The sequence below is a fragment of the Cheilinus undulatus genome, linkage group 21 (assembly GCF_018320785.1).
Source record: "Cheilinus undulatus linkage group 21, ASM1832078v1, whole genome shotgun sequence".
Classification (NCBI taxonomy): Eukaryota; Metazoa; Chordata; class Actinopteri; order Labriformes; family Labridae; genus Cheilinus; species Cheilinus undulatus.
In genome coordinates this window covers 1584387-1604693 of record NC_054885.1, presented here as the reverse complement: position 1 = coordinate 1604693, position 20307 = coordinate 1584387, and the positions used below count along the sequence as shown (strand labels likewise).

Here is a 20307-nt window from a genome sequence, read left to right as displayed (position 1 = left end):
TCACTGATATCAAAAGTGGAGATGCTAAATGATCTCCAGGCACCAGAGAGAGAGAGAGGAGTGTCGAAATCACATAAATGCATCGGCACCCATTTGGAAAGCCGGGTGAAATTGGTGAGGAGCAAGAAAAACACAGTAAACAATCATTTAACTGAGCTTTTGGCCATTTTTTGAGGGAGCTCCACCAATTTTTACAAATGTTACCAAACAAATACACAATTATATGTGTTCAGGAGTTTACCAGCAGTTTTTTCCACCTTAAATAAGACGTTTACTAAGATTGGAGATCTGGGGTTTTGACAACATTTGTGAAGTGGGTGAAATTTGAGGGAAGTCAGAGTTTTTTCCAGCTCCCTACTGCATCCACCAAACTTTCTCCAAAAGTTGCCAATGTATTTGTGCAATCAGACTGTGTGCAAGAGTTTGCATGGTTTGCTTTCATATTATAATATAATAAGGAAAAGAATACTTATTTGCCCAGTCTCAGATGTCGAGAACTTGGCTATACATTCATGGACGAAAATACTGGCACCGCTGGATTTTTTTTCCAGAAAATACACAATTTCTCAAAGAAATTGTTGCAATTAAAAATGTTTTTAGTAAACACACGTTTATTTCATTTATGTGCATTGGAACAACTAAAAAAAATCAGAAGAAAAAAGCCAAATTTTCCATAAATGGGCAGGCAATGAGTCCGGATCTAAATCCCATTGAACACCTATGGAGAGATCTCACCCTTCAAATCTGAGAGACCTGGAGCAAAAGAAGAGTGGTCCAAAATTCCAGCTGAGAGGAGTAAGAAGCTTGTTGATGGTTAGAGGAGGTGATTAGTTTCAGCTATTTTTCCCAAGGGTGTGCAACCAAATATTAAGTTGAGGGTGCCAATAATTTTGTCCGGCCCATATTTTGAGTTTTGTTTAAATTTATGTCAATTTGGATTTTTTCTTCCACTTTTTTTGTGTTGTTCCAATGCACATAAATGGAATAAACACATGTCTGCCAAAAACATTTGTAATTGCAACAATTTCTGTGAGAAATGGTGGATTTTCTGGAAAAATTCCAGGGGTGCCAATACTTTTGTCCGTGATTGTATTTGTTGGGGGAGAAGCGAGGGTTTACCTTGCTCTCCAGTTTAGTCCAGTTAGGAGTTTGCCAGCCAATTTGGCTAACTGTGTTAGTTAAGGATATTAGCAACATCGGCAAAGTGGGTAAAACTAGACAGAAAAAAAAGGCTTCAGTTGCCCTCACCTGTTGCATGTAGGATTCAAATATTGCCAAGGCATTTGTGCAATTCCTGTTGTGTGCAGTAAATTACCTTTAATTTCTGATTACAGAGAACAACTGATAATATAAGTTACTGTTTTTGTGCATCTATATTGGCTACATTTGCAAAGTGATAGAACTGGCAAAGAGCAAAACTTTCTCTCACTCACTTTCACAAGAATTGTCAATTTATCAGTGCAGAGTTTAACAGAAGTTAACCTACATTTTCTGATTATAAATAAAAGAAATGTACCATTATTGGATGCCTTTTTCCAAATGTTGCCAGCATATTTGTGCAATTAAACAGTTTGCATGGAAGATTTCATAATAAAAACAACAAATTGCCCACTAAATGGTGTCTTGGACTTTAGCAACATAAATAAAGAGGATGAAACTGGTGAGAAGTCCTACTTTTACACATTGCTAATGTATTTGTGCAATTTAGATGTATGCAGTATGTTTACCTGGAATTTTGCTCATGCAAATCAAGAAACGTCACGCTATGAAGTGTCTAGCACAGTGGTTTTCAAAGTGAGAGGCGGGCCTCCCCTGGGGGGCGCCACAGAGCTTCAGGGGAGGTGCCGAACCATAAACCAGAAAAAAAGGTGATTTGCTTTGCTAACCTCTGCGGTGCATGGAGCTAAATGGATAAACTTAGAGTTACTTATAGAGCAGTGTTACTCAACCAAAGAGCCAAATGATTGAAAATACCTTTGCAAGAGCCACAATCTAAGAGGTGAAAAGAGGCAAAAACAGCGTGAAGTAGCAATAAAAATTGGTTAAAGGTGGCAAAAATGGTCAGAAAGCAGCAAAAAAAAAAAAAAAAAAAAGGGTAAAAATGGGGAAGTAGTGACAAAAGAAATGAGTGGAAAGTGACTTAAATGGGCAAAGAGCAGCAAAAATGGTCAAAAAATGAGGAAACAAGTGATATGTAATGGACAAGGGTAGTTTAAATGGACAAAAAGTGGCAAAAATGGTAAAAAAAAAAAAAAAAACAACGGTGCAAAAGAATGGGACAAAAAATTGGAAAAAAGTGGCAAAAACTGGGAAAAAGTGACAAAAAGATGTAGCAAAAATGAGCAAAAAAAAAGTGAAAAAAGGGACATTTAATGATGAAAGGTAGCTTAAATGGGCAAAAAGGTGAAAAAGGGCAACAATGGGATAAAAGTGGAAAAATGGGGAAAAAGAAGTTCTAAAATGGCAAAAAAAAAAAGAAAAAAAAAGAAAAGAAAAATGGGTATTTAATGGCATTATAACTGAAAAAGAGGGAATGGCAGATGTTTAAGGACATTTGCAAACCAAAATATCCAAGATATATTAATGTTAAAAATGTTTAAAGATTAGACATGAATGTTTGAAATGTTGTTTTATTTCTTAAAATTTGAATCCTTTTTGTATGAATGAATAATTTCTTCTCAGGGGAGGCTCACTCTTCCACACTTTGAAAACCCCTGCTCCAGCATATCTGTGAAATGGTTGGGACAGCTGAGAAGCGGGGGCACCTTACTTCTTGCTGGTTGGACCCACTTTTCCAGATATTTCACAGATATTTGAGCAGTTTAGTTTAGTTGGCCTGGATTTTTTTGACAATTAAAACAATAAATTGCCCATGATGGGGTGTCTAACCTTCTTAGGCTATACCTTAAAACCTCGCTGTATCTGCCAGCCCTAAATGTCCAGTAGCCGTCTTTCTCGGTATACTCACCCCAAACATTTGCCTTAGGTCGGGGTCCCGGAAGCGGAAGGGAATGTTGGAGACATGTAACCTCTTGGGCTGCTGCTTCTCTGAGGAGTCTGAGTGCTGGAGCTGGAGCTGCTGAGAGCCCTCTGTTTGCGTCACATCATCTGTCTGCCAGAGGGAAACAAACAGAGAAGAGACACAAGCTGCTCATTAGCTGCTACAGTATACTGTACCTCCGGGCCCTAACTACCAGAACATGAGGAGGGGGTGCTGAAAAGAGGAGGGGTAAATGGGAGCAGGGTGGGGTGGGAGGCCTGCCTAACTAACTTACTCAGCGTCTGCCATTTTTCAATCGGGCGAAAAGCCGGAGCGATAAACAGCTGATGACTTATAGTGTCAAACCTGAGGTTGTGCATTACAAATCCACTTATTAATCTCTTGCACTTAGCTCTTGAGCAACAGGGAAGATTGAAGGTGCTGACAAAAAGGCGTGGATATAGATCCCAGTGAGCCCTGACATGTCTAGACTAAAGACACATTATTGGTGACGTTTGCACACAGCCATCAGTGTGCCAGGCCCAGAGCCCTCAGCGTTGTTCTTTCCATCATTATGCGAATGCTATGCTGACATTTCTATATAAATGACGTGTCTGATGCCAATGACAAATCTCACTTGCTCCTCTCTGTGACGCCGCTGATTGATTCCACCCAGGGTGTTGTCTGTTTGGATGGACCTTGTTTCTGAGGCAGTTTCCTTTCTGATGTGTTTACCGGGGGGAAAACTCCTCAGTCAATGCACCGTTACTCCCCTTCTTCATTCACATTGTGGTAAAAATCAAAGGAAAACATGGAAGCACTGACCACAGCCAAGAGCTTAAACCCATTTGTGGTGGTCTGCACGTCGCCATGACCCGGAGTAAAAGACCCCAAAAGGACGTCAGTGTGAGCTGACTGTTCATTTTTCACTTGAATCTAAAGGAATCCTCATGTTTGACTGTTTTGTCTTAAAAAAAACATCTTTCTAGTGTTTCACAAGTCAAACATGCCCTGTCTGGGATTGATTACAGGTACAGCAGCTTCAAGGAACAAAAACATGTGAGAAATTTTCTGCTACGATTCGTTTTGGGCTTCAATAGCTTTTTAGAAAATAGTGGACCGAGGAGCAAAATGTTCTAAACTCGATAACGTGTTTTCAATGATCATTCCAATCCTGAACATTTATTTATACATGTATTGAAAGCCCAAGAACTAATGAAATACAGCAGATCTTTAAACATCTACCTATTTATTATTTATTTTGTTTCACGAACTGAACCGGTGTTGTGGTTTAACTCGTGTTGGATTAACTGGTAACACTTTGAACCTAAACATTCTACCATGCCTGTTCATGTTCGATCCACCCCTTAGACTACCTAGAGCACCAAAACCTTGAATGAAATCCATTAATGACTGTTGCAGAAGTCTGGAGGGCAAAAAGAGTTTAGGACAGAGGCAGCTACCATTGACTACTACATGGAGCTGCAGCACCAGGCATTTTATTCTCCATCTCCTCCACATGATGCATGTTCAGACCCCATAACCACCTGAAAACCTTAGCTTCAGTGATGCTAAAACCCAGTATGTCTACAGTAGATGGGAATCCTCCACCGCCATCATGAAAGTCTACAAAAGTATGGACAATTTGATGTATTTTCCATGGGACAGGATCAATAATGCTGCTTGGCTGGGAAGTCAGGGGCCAGAAATTCCTCACCATTTTACCATAGTAGAGTGCACAATGGCAACTCACAACTACGGGCAATTTAGAGTCACCAATTAACCTAAGGAGACAACCAGGCATGCTCACACACACACCTACGGGCAATTTAGAGTCTTTCGTCCTCCTATCTGCTCCTTTCTGGGTTTTTATTTCTCCGGTGTCCTCAGATGTCAACCCTCGGTTTTTCTCCTCATCATTTAGTGCAAGAAGTTGAAAACCAACTTTCTGTCTGGGTGGAAACCAAGAATGTCCCCTTCTCTACAGAATGCTACACAAGGAAGCCTTCCAGGCCTGCTAGGGTTGATTTATTGAGAGTGTGACATCACCTGAAAGCTATGAATACATAAAAGGAGAATGAAGCTCATTTGCTCTTTGACCTCTGTGTAATTAGACTTCCTTCTTGACCTGTGGAGTCGCCTCCTGTTTGCAGTTAATGCTATACATTTTTAAGGCACTTTCTTTAGAAGCTAAGGGCTAAACATGGTCTTATATACTGTCTATGATTTAAAGAAACAGTCAGAGCTGTGGGTTTGTGGCACCTCCATTCTGCAATAGCACAAAAATGATTAAAATGAGCCAAAATGAAGCCTGATTTAGAGACTCAGAGGGCAGACTAAATAAAGACACAGAGAGCAGAGGGGGAGCCTGAGAAACGGCGAGTGGAAGTGGCAGATATTGAGCACAAAAGCTGTTTGAATGTGATATGTAAACTGCGAGGTCTCCCGGGAAGTGCTCTCTGAGCACGGCAAACACACTATACACTGGCTGGGAAGTCACAGACAGACACAATCTTGTACCGAGATACAGACATGGAGCGGGAGGAGGCTGTAACCGGGGTGCAAACAGTTCAAATGACACGCACACATGATAAGCGCCGTCCCGCTCTGAGGCTGTCAGATGGCTGCAGGCCACTCTTAGTGATACATTTGCCACCATTTAGGAAATGGGGTAGGGATTTATTCATTATAATTCATCATCACAGTATTATCATTATCATCATGATCGTAATGATGATCGCCTTTATTATTCTCATTATCATAATCACAATCTCCACTGTAATGGCCGTCATTTATTTGGTTTTTATGGCCCATTCCCAGACGGTGACATACATTGTTAGCAGTGACAGTTGTTTGATTCAAGGTCCCACTTTGTCTCCCCCTGCAGCCGTACAGGTGAGGCTGCTCGGTGGCAGCTTCCCGAGTCCCCGTCTGGGCTCTGAAGGCATCCCAGCCTCGGGTTAACAAGTGGCGAAGGACACAAGCGCCGGGGAATGTAGCAAAGCGCCCGGGTCGGCTGGTGAGGAGTGGATTTGTGACAGAGAGAGTTGGGCGGAGGGTCTTAACTCTGCTGTGTCCTCGCGTGCTGGAGGTTAATAGCCTGAGTAGCCATGTTGGGCCCCGGGGGTGACACATTGCAGACAGATGCTGGGACCGTGGAGGGTGACAAGGTACCAGAGCCCCGCGGGTCAATCTGTTTCATCGGTCACACATGACACTATCGACCTTTAGCGTATGTTGCCAGACTACAGAGCGCCGCTGTCCTCCAGCTCAGCCCGTGTGCCTTTTTATCACGGCAGGCGTGGATGTTTGCAAACATCCAGATTAACTTTCACTGGGTGCTCAGACAGGACGGCAGCACGCTGACACCGGGGCCAAATACACATACGGAGAACACAAATACTGAACTGCTGACTCCCAAGCATTCCCAGACTGCATCCTACTAACTCAATAACTTGGAGTGTCACCGAGATGTTGAACGCCTGCCTGTGCACACCACTCCTGAGGCTGCAGCCTGCCCGCCGCCCGCCGCCTGCCTGGTTGTGAAATGGTGGTGTTGCAGTGGAAAATAATTACCTCGTATTACCATAGGAGGCCACCTTCAGTGGCACTTTACTGTCCTGACAGCTGTTGTCACAGAGATGAGGAAGAGGAGGAGGAGGTGGGATGCAAAACACGCCATCGCCGCTGAAGCCAGCAAACCAGAGAGTGAGAGAGCTGTCAACTCCAGCAACTCTCCGGCTTCCTGTTCAGTCATTTCTCTAAAAGACTCCCTCGCTGTTATTTGCAAATCGCCTGCAAAGTGCTCTGCTCAGCACTTTCCCCCTCCTCGCAGAGTGGCATTACAAGAGCATAATTGAAACTATCTGATTGGAATGCTGCCAAGCAGGTAGATTACATCCGATTAAATAGTGGGGGGATACTGAGTCTTCGCTCTCAAGAATTATAATGCCTGAGCTTTAATTCATTTTTTTCTCCTGCTCCTCTGCTGTTTGTTTTCCTTTTCTAAAGAAGCTGCAAATATATCCCCTCCATCACCTGGGAGAGCAGCGGCGAGGAGAGGGAGTGTGGAGTGGAGGGGCCGCTCCCTCCTCCTCGCAATGATTCACATAAAGTGGCAGAAGGTAGAGGAGTTATTTTAGGCGACAGTTGTAATCCCATGAATAGTCTCTATAGACAATGCTGCCAATGTTAGGTGGCAGCTGAAGCGCCAACAAGGCTTGAAACTCACGGTCTTGCATCATCAAGACAAAAGATGAGAAACTGTTACGGCAGTTTAGTGACAAATAACTGCAACCCTTTACCGTATACTAGGGCTGGGCAATATGGCAGAACATTTACGCTGCTGCAGTTTTCCCTCTTTGCAGCAACGGCAGTGATAAGTGTAGGATCCACGCAGGTGTACAGAGTATAATATGGTCTCTAAAGAAGATACCCACTCCTGCAGACACCACCCAGGCCCGGGGGCCCCTGATGAACCCAAAGAATGGACCCTGATAAACCCAGAGAATGGACCCTAATAAACCCAGAGAATGGACCCTGATAAATCCAGAAATTGGATGCATGGTGAATGAATGCATGGTGGGTAAATGCCACCATATGTGGCTGCCTTTTTTGTAGTTTGGATCTATTTGGTCTTAGACCACGTCCACCGAGCCATAACTCCCGAACCCTGATGGTTTGGCACAAATACAACCACAGATACACGCAGATTCAGTTATCATCATGGAAGTACTAACACTATTTGTCCCACCTTGAAGTGATGGACAAAAATAAAGGGTTTGAGTCTCTGACCAGGAAGGAGAACCAGTACCAAGAAAACTAGATCTAATCCTACAAGGAACCTGGCCAAACAGCTCAACTCACAACGCAGCTCAGTGCTGCAAACACCGCTGACCAAAGTGTAGCTCCAGGACCTCTAACCCATGACCAAACAGACTGACAAACACTCCCTATCAGCAGGAACATAAAACATGTGTGATGTTGTTCACCAGTAAATAAAAAGTTCATCTCAGGATACACAGGGAAATTTCACCACTTTTACTGCCTGTAGTGATAAGTGAGGTCCTTGTGAATAAAGTGCAATTTGCACTTGCAGAGGAAGAATGCAATTTTGCACAATTACTAAAAAATATACTCTGATTTACATGCATGTAAATGTCACAGGTGCATCTCTGCTTTGCAGAGAAGTTTGCATGTAGTTTGCATTAGGGCTGAACGTGATTATTTCTCAAGTTCCTCATCTTTTGTATTTTCCAACAAACACAAGCATATAATCATTCTATATCAAAACCAATGCAATATTACATTAAAGAAAGGCTGAACAATTTTGAAAAAATAACTTATTGTGATGATTTGGACTCATATTACAAATTGGATATGAATTCTTGTATTGAGGGGAGTGATCTTTTTTATGTCATTCTCATTTTCATTAAAAAAAAATTACAAAAATGAAGAAAATATATATATTTTTTGACTGTTCTAAAAAACATAGCACTTAAGTGATTGCATGATATATAATGCATAACCTCTCTGCTGCAAAAAAAGAAAAAAGTTTTCATCTGGTATTTTAACAACAATTTTAGCTCAAAGAAATATTGCATCTTACGCGATTTGAGTGCAGCGGGCAATATTGGGATTCAATGTAATTTGCAATTAATTTCCCAGCCCTCGTTTGCATTCATTTCCTCTTTTATTTTCACAGGTTCAGCAGAAATAAAAAGCAGTGTTTAGTCTTTCTTTAGCGAGGGCCGAGGACCCAGAGTGGGCCCCAAAGGCACGACAGGTGGGCCGCAATTGCCAGAGATATTAAGGAGTAGTGGTGGACTTATTTTAGAAAACTGTGTCTGCAGGAAGAGGACCACCTGGGTTAACTAGAGCAGTGGTTTTCAAACTTTTTTTGCCCAAGGCACACCTAAGATTAAGCCAAAATCTCAAGGCACACCATGTTTAAATTGATAGAAAAAAGATGTTTTATATAATGTTACAGTCAAGGAGGCCTATAAGGGGAGATAAAGGGGAGAGCTTTCTGGGGCCCAGACAACTGGGGATCATGGGGGATCTTGGAGATGGCAAAAGTGGTCAAAACGGGGCAAAAGTGGGTTAAAAGTGGCAAAACAAAGTCAGAAATGGGTGAAAAATGGTAAGAAGTGGCCAAACAAGGGGGTTGAAATTAGCAAAAACTTGTTGAGAGTGTCAAAATGGTGGCAAAAATGAGTTACAAGTGACCTGATAAGGTTAACTGTAAAAAATGTCAAAGTTGGGCAAAAAAAAAATGGTCAACAAGGCAAAAGTGGGCAAAAATTGGCAAAAGGGTTGCATAAATGCGTGAAAGTGTCAAAAAGGTGGAAAAATAGATCACAAGTGGCAGAAAAGTGGCAAAAAAGGGTTAAATTTGCTAAAAGGTGGTAAAATGGGTTCAAAGTGATAAGGGGAAAATGGCAAAAAAAAAATGGCCAAACAACAGCAAAATTGGGCAAAAAGTGGCCAAAAGGTAGCAACAATGGGTTAAATGAGGCAAAAATTCCAAAAAAGTGGTCAAAAATAGTAATAATAATAAGAAAAAAAGGCAACAATATGGTTTAAGTTGTCAAAAGAAGTGGCAAAAGTGGGTAGAAAAATTGGTAAACTTGGTTAAAAATAGCATGAATTAATAATTTCAACACCAATTTTCACCCATTAATAGCTTGCCATCCTTTTCAGCTCTCAATGAGGTAACTGTTAGCCAGGTTGCTAGCACCAATGCTACTGATCCAACACACACACACACACTGATATCAATTAATCCCAACTGGGGCGGTCCCATTCTCAGGGGTTTTTCAGGGGTCCAGATCTGTGGGCAGGCCTGGTTACAGTTCTTGCCCTGAAGTTGTAGTAATAAGGAATGGTACAATTCCCACGGCACACCTAGACTTGCCTTAAGGCTCACTAGTGCGCCTGGCCACACCATTTGAGAACCACTGAACTACAGTGAGCTGAAAAGGGATTATACGACATGAAATTAAGATTTAAATTAAAAAATATATATATAATTTTAAATAATAATAATAAATAAATATTAATTTAAAAATGTATGTATTAATGCAGAACTTAACCTTATTTCACTTTAAAAACACCTGACAGCTCAGTGGACAAGTCAAGTCTTATTTCCTTTTCAGTCCATTAAAAGTTCCTTTATTTTCTTTCAAAATAAAAGCAAATCTGTATACAAAACAGGAAGTCAACAACCCTTAGTTTATGAAAAACAGACCATTCTAAATGCTAAAAAATGCTGCAGTTTTCATGTGATGTAGGCGTGTTGTTTTAAGGAGGCGGAGTCTTTACATGTGCCGTGCTGAAGCTCCAGGTAGTGGTCAACCTAGCTGATGCCACTCTCAGCTCTTTCTACCGTCCAGGCCTCTGCATGATCATGTGACAGAGAGCTATTCTGGGTGGACAGCCAGCGTGTGATGCAACCTGATTGAAAGCGATCTGACTCTCGGGACATGCTGCAACACCCTCGTACTGCTGTCAGTGATGGCCGGCGTGCTGCCATCAGCTCCGCCTCTGAAAGCTACACCCTCCTCCAGACAGCGACTGCGAGTTTTTAATGTTTATATGTGCTCCCACATGTTTTCCACATGCCCTGGTGTGCACGTGTTATCACAGTCCCCCAGAATCCCCTTTGGAGAGTCTTCCTGCCGCTGACATGAGCTGTGAAAAATCAGGAATTGAGTTCTGCCCTGACGCCACTGCCTTAATTTGTTATCTGAAAAGAGAATGATTACTCATGAAATTCAACCAAACCTCAGACTATTTGAACTGAGCCAGATAACGAGCTCAGTTTTTCTCTTTTTTTTTTCCCCTCACTTGCAGCCCTCTGCTCCCCTCATCTCTGAGGATTTGGAGAAAAAGTTGGGGTCTGTCTCTCTTCCTCAAGCCGCCTGCTTTCAAGTCAGCGTGTTTGAACACGGCACAGAGCAAGGTCCCCGAGGTCTGGCTCCGGACAGCAGCGAGCGGAGACGGAGCAGACGGATAGACGCAGACAGAAGCACGGAGGAGAAGAGAGTCCCTGCGCCTCATTAAAACACTCGTCTCTCTGCACCCAGAATCCATACGTTTCACTGAATCTTCCCCCTCTCTTGACTTGTTTTAAGTCTTTAAGTCGTGAAGACGTGCCGAGTAAAGCGTCGTCGTCACAGGGAAGAGGAGCTGAGCGCAGCAGAGTCGAGCCGAGGGAGGAGGGCGAGTGTGATGGGGGAGAGTCGCTGATCTGCTCGCTCAATCTGTGTTTCTGCAGGGTGCCCTAATCAAAGGCGCCGGGGCCCGTCTGTGGCCCCCACAGCAAACAGGCTGGGTCTGTCATTAAAGCTGGGGAGCACAGCGGTGGGCGACACTACACCAGGGGCCCCCGGGGATTAGATTCTGTGTTTACACCCCGCTAATCTCATCCCTGTTCTGACTGAGGAGAAAACGGGCGGAGGAGAAACAGACTCAGAGACGGGCGCAGAGAGAGAGAGAGAGCATGAAGGGAAGCACGGCGAGCTCTCATCTCTCTATGGCCACCATCTCTGGGCTTTCTTCACAGCGGGTGAGCACATGAAATGAAATCAAATGTAGAGAGAGAGAGAGAGGGGAGACAGCGAGCCGAGGAGTGGTGCAGGAGGGGGCTGCACCTCCTGCCAAGTCTCCGCTCACTTTAAACTCTCTTGTGTGTTCGCCATTAGTGTAAGAGCGCTGGAGCAGTTGGAGAGCGTCACACAAATCTTCAAATCAAACACTGCTACATTATAGGCAGATGATTATACGCCATGCTTCCGCTCTGCATGTGCTTCATAAGCACTTTTCTGCCGCCAAATGTTCGCATTTGTGTGGCAGAGAATGGAGTTATTAACGGCGCTCTTTATGAGTGACCCAGATCCGTCTCAGGAGCGCCGTGGCCTCGCCGTGACCTCTCCCAGCAGGTGTTTTCATGCTAAAGGAGAAAGGAAGGGTCTGAAGGTCTTATTTTTTTTTCATCTCCGCCCGCTTTATCTGTCTTCCTAAACGCGCCTCTAAAGTTTGCAGCTAAGTCGTCCTTCTTTTTATCTACATCTGCCTCTTGTGAAGGTAAATCCCAGGTCAAGGCTTCCCATATAAGAGTATCAGCACACAAGGATGAAATGTTTAATGTATAATTTAGAATTTCACTCACTCCCCAGCCCACTATCTCTACATGCAGCATTGCCAGGGGTTTGTTTTCCACTCTGAGTGCCAGCACTCTAAAAATATGCAACCTTATGGTGAAGTGTTAAAAATACATGTATAATCAGGGCCAGGAACAGTCACACATGAAGCCATAGGAGCGCCATGAATAGGAATACATCTGTTAGAGGACAGGAGGGGAGATACATAGGAATAAATACACATTTATCTGTTTAAACAAGCACAAAGAATTCTGAAAACAAAAATAAGTAAACTTAAAAATATTCACTTGCAGACCACTTTATTAGGTACACCTATTCAACCCCTTATTATTGCAGATATCTAATCAGCCAATCACATGGAGGCAGCCAAAGCATTCATGCATGCAGATGTGGAGAAGATGCAGCTAGGATGCAAAGCAGCTGCACCCTAATGATGCACAACTCTCAGGATTAACAGCGAATCCTTAACCCTCACTCCTTTGTAATTTTAAGCATGGATGAGGCCAGTATGTCCAGAAATCGGACATGCAGATAAGTGTTAATAAAATAATCATTTTTCAGCATTTTTTTTTTTTACTTTCACTGCTTCAAATTTCTTCAACAACTTCAACCCTGACCACAAAAAAAAAAAAAAAAAAAAAAAAAATTCACTGTTAAACCCTTTTTATTCCAGTTATTGTCCACTATGCCTATGACTGTGATTCAGTGAGATAGCGTCCATGCTGAACAGATGAGTCTATCGGAGCCAAAAACACGCCGGTTTTACCATCCTTTTCTCAGCCTCCTCCTCTACCAAATCAGATGAGAGCGAATGCATTTGTTCATGTTAGGTTTATTTTATGTACAGGCATAAAAAATCAGAGGAAATATGTAGGATATGAATCACCAACACACGCATTTCCACCTCTAACCAAAATGTGACCGCAGTTACGCTCATTACGTACATATATAAATTTTACTGCAGATTTGAGATATGATATATTCTCTCCTATTGATGGAAAGGACCCGTGCATCCCCATGCATGTCCATCCACTTGTTATGAAGTGAGGGCAAAGTTGAAATTGTCCAAATGTCCCCTTTCTTAGTCCCAGACTGCAGAACACAGAAACTGCATTTCCGACTGTAAACACTCCACTTACGGCATGTCCGGTTGTAAACATAGATGCAGATTTGCACCCGTGCACACGCGTAGGAGCACACACACTTTTCCTTACACATGTAGCCCACTCTCAGACATCCATATCTAGTGGCACCAATCGTTTCATTGAATTCTGATGATGTTTAGTGGGTGAAATAGCGCTTCAAACACTCTGAGTCCATGGAAGAAGTCCTGCATGTGCGTTGCTGAAGGGGTTAAAATGGTGCGCTGGCACTATCTGCTGGATCACTGTGGAATGGTGACATTTAGAGCCCTGGTGATCGAGTGACTGCATAGAAAAGGTTGCTGTATGTTGTTTTGGTGCCATAGACACACAGTCAGAAAACCTGTTTTTAATGGAAGTCTATTGTCCAGATTTCAGACAAACAAGGATGGATGGAGATATTTGGCATCAGTAGAGTTCATGGGCAACACTTTTTTTTTTTTTAAATATGAAGAAAAATAATAACTTTGGCCAAATTTGATGCCTCAGTCTATAAAAATGTGACTATCAACTCATAACAATGATGTTAAAATGATGAATGCCCTCAAAATGGACATACTAGGATCCGAGGGTTAAAGTACCTTAAATATTTACGATGCTTTGTAAAGCCAGAAAAATTTTTCATTTTTAAAGTTGCAACAGGGCGTGTCTTGTCAGGGCAGGCACAACGTTTTTATCATTGCAATGGAACGTTAAAGCCTGAGCTGCTGCAGGAAGCTGCCGTTCTGTTGCTGTATCTTGTGCTGCCTAATGAGATCAGCGCTGATTATTCTCTGACAAGCTCACGCTGGAATGCATTTATCAGCTAATTCCATATTTTGGTGTCTGGTCAAAATGAAGTACTCACGTTTAAATACATCAGTTTAAAGAACGTAATTTTACTAACCATTTTGAAGTTTTAAACAATCATTTTGAAAAGGTTTAGACATTTTTTATCATGTCTTGTTTGCCATTAAAAGTGTGTCTAGCCACGTGTTTCCTCTTGAGGAAGTTTTGGGGCAATCAAGTGTGGTAAACGAAAGGATCTTTGAGCTGAGGGTTTCTATCCCATGTTAAGGTGCAGAACAGGTTTTTAATGATATATTTTATGATCTGTGTGTAACCTGGAATATAAAAGAGCACTGGATGAAAGGTTCGGGCACATTCAGCCATTGCCATGCTTGATGCTGTGGTTAGTGTGCCCACTTGTGTAAGTTTGAATAAATCCAGAAGTGTCTCCTGCTGACTGATTGGTCTCTTTTCTTCTTGTCTCTTAGATTTGCTATTACAATTAGTTTGCAAAGTTAAATTTATGTATGATAGCATGGGAAAAGGAAGGTTTTTATAGCAGTGTTTCCATCAGGGGGTCCGGTTTGATTCAGTTCGGTTTGGTATGGTTTGGTACGCTAAACCCCAAAATAGTTTCCACGGACAGCCGTGCTCTCACTTGGGTGGGCGGGGTTGTAAAAGCATGCATGTCACAGTCAGCGCGAGTCTGCTGGTCCAGCTGCAGAGTTATAGAAAGGATGAGTGACAGAAATCAGTAGGAAATAAGCAGTAAACAGCTTTATTTCAGCTGAAAGTGCTTTTTAAAAAAATAACTACATTTAAATGATGTTAACTGCTGTCAGTACAGCTCCTCAGCTGATGGAATACATGTACAAAGATGGCTTGAGTCGTAAGGCTATGTTTATATGTGAATAAATCTAGTTTAGAACAGTTTATACGACAAAATATGAAAGTTTAGAGCTGTACTGTGAGATTTCGCTGCATTAAAAATTAAGTAAAAGTTCAGCTGGTGTTAAAATCAAGCTAGATTAAGTCAGAAATCTGGGGTGCGCTGATCTCGTTTTAAAATAGTCTGCAGCCTGAAGTTTTACGAGCCCGTTCAACAACCACAGAGCGATGTTTTCACAGGTTACCTAACGTAAGAAGTAGATTAACAACTAGTTACAGAAGAGAATGAACTGTTCTAAGGCTTCGTATTCAAAACTTCTGCATTAATTTAGTTTCTCATCCATTGCGGATGGATCAGGCTGATGTGAGCCTTCAGGCTCTGCTTTGTGTTCTTAAAATCATCCAGATAAACGTCAGGAAACTTGATTTGTGGCCAGATACCAACATATTTCCCATTTAGGCACTTATTAGTCAATTTTTCTCCCGTTTTCGCCCACTTCTCACAGTGCAGATTTCTGTGTTTGCAGCCTGGAGGCGAGCAGCTGAGTCGTGCGCTGACGTGATGTCAGTGCAGCCCCTATTGTTGTGTGTTTAGCTCCACCTTTCTGGTACGGATAGGGAAGATTGGCACCCCTACGGAAGGGTGCCGAAAAGTGGGACGGTACGGGTCGGTTTTTTGAGACCCTTTTCTAACTTTTGCTCCATGGGAATGCAAAAAAATGTGTGCGGTTCCACACCAAACTGAGCTGGACCGCTTGGTGGAAACGACCTATAAGTCATTTTTGTACGCTTTTGCTAAATATTTAACATTCCCCTATTTAACATTGGTTCCCAACCATTTTCTTGAGCCTCAAAAATGTGAGACCACCCTAGCAGCCACATGGACAGAATGCATTACTGTCAAGTTGTCATCTTTATTTTTCAAGTGATATAATCTCAATAAAACAGGCCAACAAGGGATGAAACAATCTATTATTGTGGACCTTTACATTGACTGGTTGATCAATTATCCAATCAAATCAATAGAAAGTCAAAACATTAATAAACACCCAGGCTATTCAACTGGAGGCCCTGGGGCCAAATCAGACCCTTTTGTGGCCCCTCTAAGATGCAGGATGCATAATTTCTGCACTAAAATACTGACATTAAAGGGATACTTCAACATTTTGGCAAATTCGACCATTGCCATAATCCCTAGGCTATGCTTTTATTCTGAAATTCCTCCAGCATGCCTGGTCGTACTGAAGCCACAGTAGGTTTAGTTCAGTCTTATACTCAGATATCTAAAAATTCTGTTTCTTCTATGCAGGCTGAAACACATGAACATGAATAAACAGGAATCTAAGATCAGGCACCGATGAAATGATGTCAGAGTGAAGGCTGCAGCACAGTTTCCTTGCACCTTGGAGAAGAAGACCACATCCCAGCTCCTAGACCAAGACCCAGACTTGGTTTTAGATCAGACTATCCAGCTCCCAACCCTACTGCTGCCCTGCTAAAGCTGTGGTCAGTTGAGTCAGATTCGCAGCAGAACTAGAGGCCTAAGTCTGGTGCAGGAATAAACTTTTCTGTTGCATCAAAAAGTGCAGACTTCCCTGAGCACAAGAGCGAAAGATTGGATGTTTAGGTAGCGGCAGACGCTGGTAAGATGAAACAAACATGAAGTCAACTTTCTCTGAGCTGTAGAACCTAAACGACTGTAAGCAAACAGAAGACATCGACTGCTGCTGAAAAAGAACATTTCAACATTTCTTAAAATAACTGGATTATAAAAGAAAGGCGTTAAAATGATAATAATGTCCTTTACTTGCTGACAGCGTGTTGGGAACAGTGTTTGCAGGTGATGGAGGACACTGACCGGTGCGGTCGTGGTGGCGGTGATGGCGGGCGTGCTGTTGTCAGTGCCGGCCGGCTCGCTGTGCGTCTGTGTGGGCGTGTAGAGGGTCATGGCGTGCTCAGGAACCCGGCTCTGCCCGGTGTAGTCCTGCGTCGGAAGCGGGTGCGGTGCCGCAAACTCAGCGGGGATGCCATTCTGTGGGGGAGGGGGGTACTGGGCTGGGGTGTACGGCTGGGCCATCGCTTCTGGGGGGTTGGTGGCCTCTTGGTTACCCTGAGAAAACACACAACAAGAGGCAAGCGTTGAGACAAAAGTTGGAGCACAACGATTGTACAAGCAGCATGAAAGACGAGCGAGTTCACCCGAGCGAGTTGTCCTGCAAACTAACGAAGTGGAGGGGAAACAGCCATCATACCAGAGCTCAGCTCACATTAGACGACTCCTTGATCACTGCTAATGAACACAGTTTATGTTGTAGAGCATGGCACGCCGTTGGAGGGGCAAGAGTTAGGGGGAATCTCAATTGCACTCGTGGCAAAGCACAAGAGGAAAGATCAATTAATTGATAAAATTTTGATTAGGGCCTTTGATTCCAATGACAGGTCTGTTAAAGCAGCAGCTGCTCCCTCTCCAAGCTCCACTATCTTACTTTTACCACGGACACGTGTCTCTCTTTATGAGCCGTCCTGGGCTCGCTCTCCCTGCCCATGTGTCTGACTCAGGATTGAAATGTTGCTATAAAGACATTCAAATGATGTCAGAAGTTTGCAAAGTTCTGGATCCCTCATTAATCTATAAAGCAAAAGTTTGATGGTGATGAAGCTGCACATGAACCTCGGCAAAATGACAAGGGGTGTGCAAACACTGACTTTAGCATCCTAGTCATGAACTTTTTCCCAGCAGTCCCGGCTCCAGGCATAGGTACTGTGGGGCAATGCTCTGACAGATACATCATCCTGCTTCATCTTCAAATTCTAAGATCTCTGATTTGTATTTTCTTATATTCTGATGAACTGAGCAGCCATAAACAGGCCACATTCAGATACTTACCACATAAAAACTGTTTCCAGCAGGGATATCAGTTACTTCTCTAGTTACACAATAAAAAAAAAAGTGCAGGCTGCAAGTTTTCTCACCCAGCATGCTTTTCTCTTCCCTGCCCACTGTGAGACTGCTAGAAGCATAAGCACTGATTAAAGGGCGTTCCACAGGCGGCAGCTGCCTGCCAAACAAACTAATAGTGGATTACAGCTTGCTACTTTTTTAGCAGATACAGCCCGATCTTTACAGCAGATATGAAGGACAGTATTTAACTCAACAGAGGCCAATATTTACATCCAAAAAGGCCTGTACTGATAGCTGAAAAAGGCTATTTACTGCAACTAAAGAAGCTGTGTTTTATAGCTGATAAAAGCAGATAAATATAGGATTTAGGTTGGTATTTACTGTTCATAAAGGCCAACCTATACCTTGATAAAGGATGGTATTTACAGCTAATATGGGTCAACAATTACAGCTAATATTGGTTAATATTTACAGCTGGGAAAGGCCAACAACCAAAGGCAATGTAGGCTGATATTAAGGGTTAAGAGAGGCTTATATTAGGTTTATATTTAAATTTGATAAAGACCAAAATTTACAATTGATATAGGTTGATATTAACAGTTTATAAAGGCCAATATGTAGCACAGAGAAGACCAATATTTACTGCTGATATACCTCTAAATTTACAGCAGATGAAGGACAATATTCACAGTTGATACAGGGCAAAATTTACCAGCAATGTAGATCATTATCAAGAGAAGAAAAAGGCCAACATTACCAGCCAATGTAGACAAAGTTCACTGCAGTCATAGCCGATATTTGCAGAAAGTTAAACCTAAAATTTACAGGAGATACAGGCTTATGATTACAGCCAATAACAGCAGATATTTTGAGCTAGTACAGTCAATATACACAGCAGAAAAAGGTCTACATTTACAGCTGATCTAGACTGATATTTACAGCTGATCTAGACTGATATTTACAGCTGATATAGACTGATATTTACAGCTGATATAGACTGATATTTACAGCTGATATAGACTGATATTTACAGCTGATATAGACTGATATTTACAGCTGATATAGACTGATATTTACAGCTGATATAGACTGATATTTACAGCTGATATAGACTGATATTTACAGCCAATATAGACTGATATTTACAGCTGATATAGACTGATATTTACAGCTGATATAGACTGATATTTACAGCTGATATAGACTGATATTTACAGCCAATATAGACTGATATTTACAGCTGATATAGACTGATATTTACAGCCAATATAGACTGATATTTACAGCTGATATAGACTGATATTTACAGCTGATATAGACTGATATTTACAGCTGATCTAGACTGATATTTACAGCTGATATAGACCGATATTTACAGCTGATATAGACTGATATTTACAGCTGATCTAGACTGATATTTACAGCTGATATAGACTGATATTTACAGCCAATATAGACCGATATTTACAGCTGATATAGACTGATATTTACAGCCAATATAGACCGATATTTACAGCTGATATAGACTGATATTTACAGCCAATATAGACTGATATTTACAGCCAATATAGACCGATATTTACAGCTGATATAGACTGATATTTACAGCTGATATAGACTGATATTTACAGCTGATCTAGACTGATATTTACAGCTGATCTAGACTGATATTTACAGCTGATATAGACTGATATTTACAGCTGATATAGACTGATATTTACAGCTGATATAGACTGATATTTACAGCTGATATAGACTGATATTTACAGCTGATATAGACTGATATTTACAGCTGATCTAGACTGATATTTACAGCTGATCTAGACTGATATTTACAGCTGATATAGACTGATATTTACAGCTGATATAGACTGATATTTACAGCTGATATAGACTGATATTTACAGCTGAAATAGACTGATATTTACAGTTGACAAAGGTCTTTATTTACCATTGATAGACTGATATTTAAAGCTAAAACACGCTGATATATACTGCTGATTAATGCCAATATTTATCTTGATCAAGGCTGGTATGTACAGCTTATATGATTTTTCTGCCCAAACTCAAAAAGGATGCTTAAAAAAATGAATCAAAACTGGGAAAATCAAGTCCACTGACTCTCAGTCACCACACTGTACATAAGGACAACATGTGAACACACTATTTATGTATTTCTGCTATAATTCATTTTATTTTAGATGTCTGCTTATGAGTTTCCACTGGGACTCGTGCTTTGTGTAACATCAGCGCCCTCTGCTGGCACCCCTGGAGTGATGCAGCCCATGTACTGTTGTCAGTCTGCACTATGCTGTTCCCGTCGTTTGTCAGGTCACGGTTGGCTCTGCTTAAATACCTTGAAATAAGTTTGTTTCTCTGGGGTAAAATAATATTGATGTTTTTCATGTGATCTCTTTGTATTGTCTTACAGTTAGATAATTTATCTGTGATTATTCTGGAGTC

General features: G+C 41.9%; 1 protein-coding gene across 3 annotated transcripts in view; it reads right to left on the bottom strand.

The window, feature by feature from the left end:
* Window positions 1–20307, bottom strand: part of LOC121503884 (RNA binding protein fox-1 homolog 3-like) — a 679192-nt gene that overhangs the window by 78762 nt on the left and 580123 nt on the right. For all 3 annotated transcript variants that reach the window (XM_041778468.1, XM_041778467.1, XM_041778469.1), the window contains 2 exons: window positions 16801–17052; window positions 2969–3112 (listed from right to left, as the gene is read on the bottom strand). In XM_041778468.1, the coding sequence (XP_041634402.1) occupies window positions 2969–3112; window positions 16801–17052 (396 nt within the window). The remainder of the gene's footprint in view (window positions 1–2968; window positions 3113–16800; window positions 17053–20307) is intronic.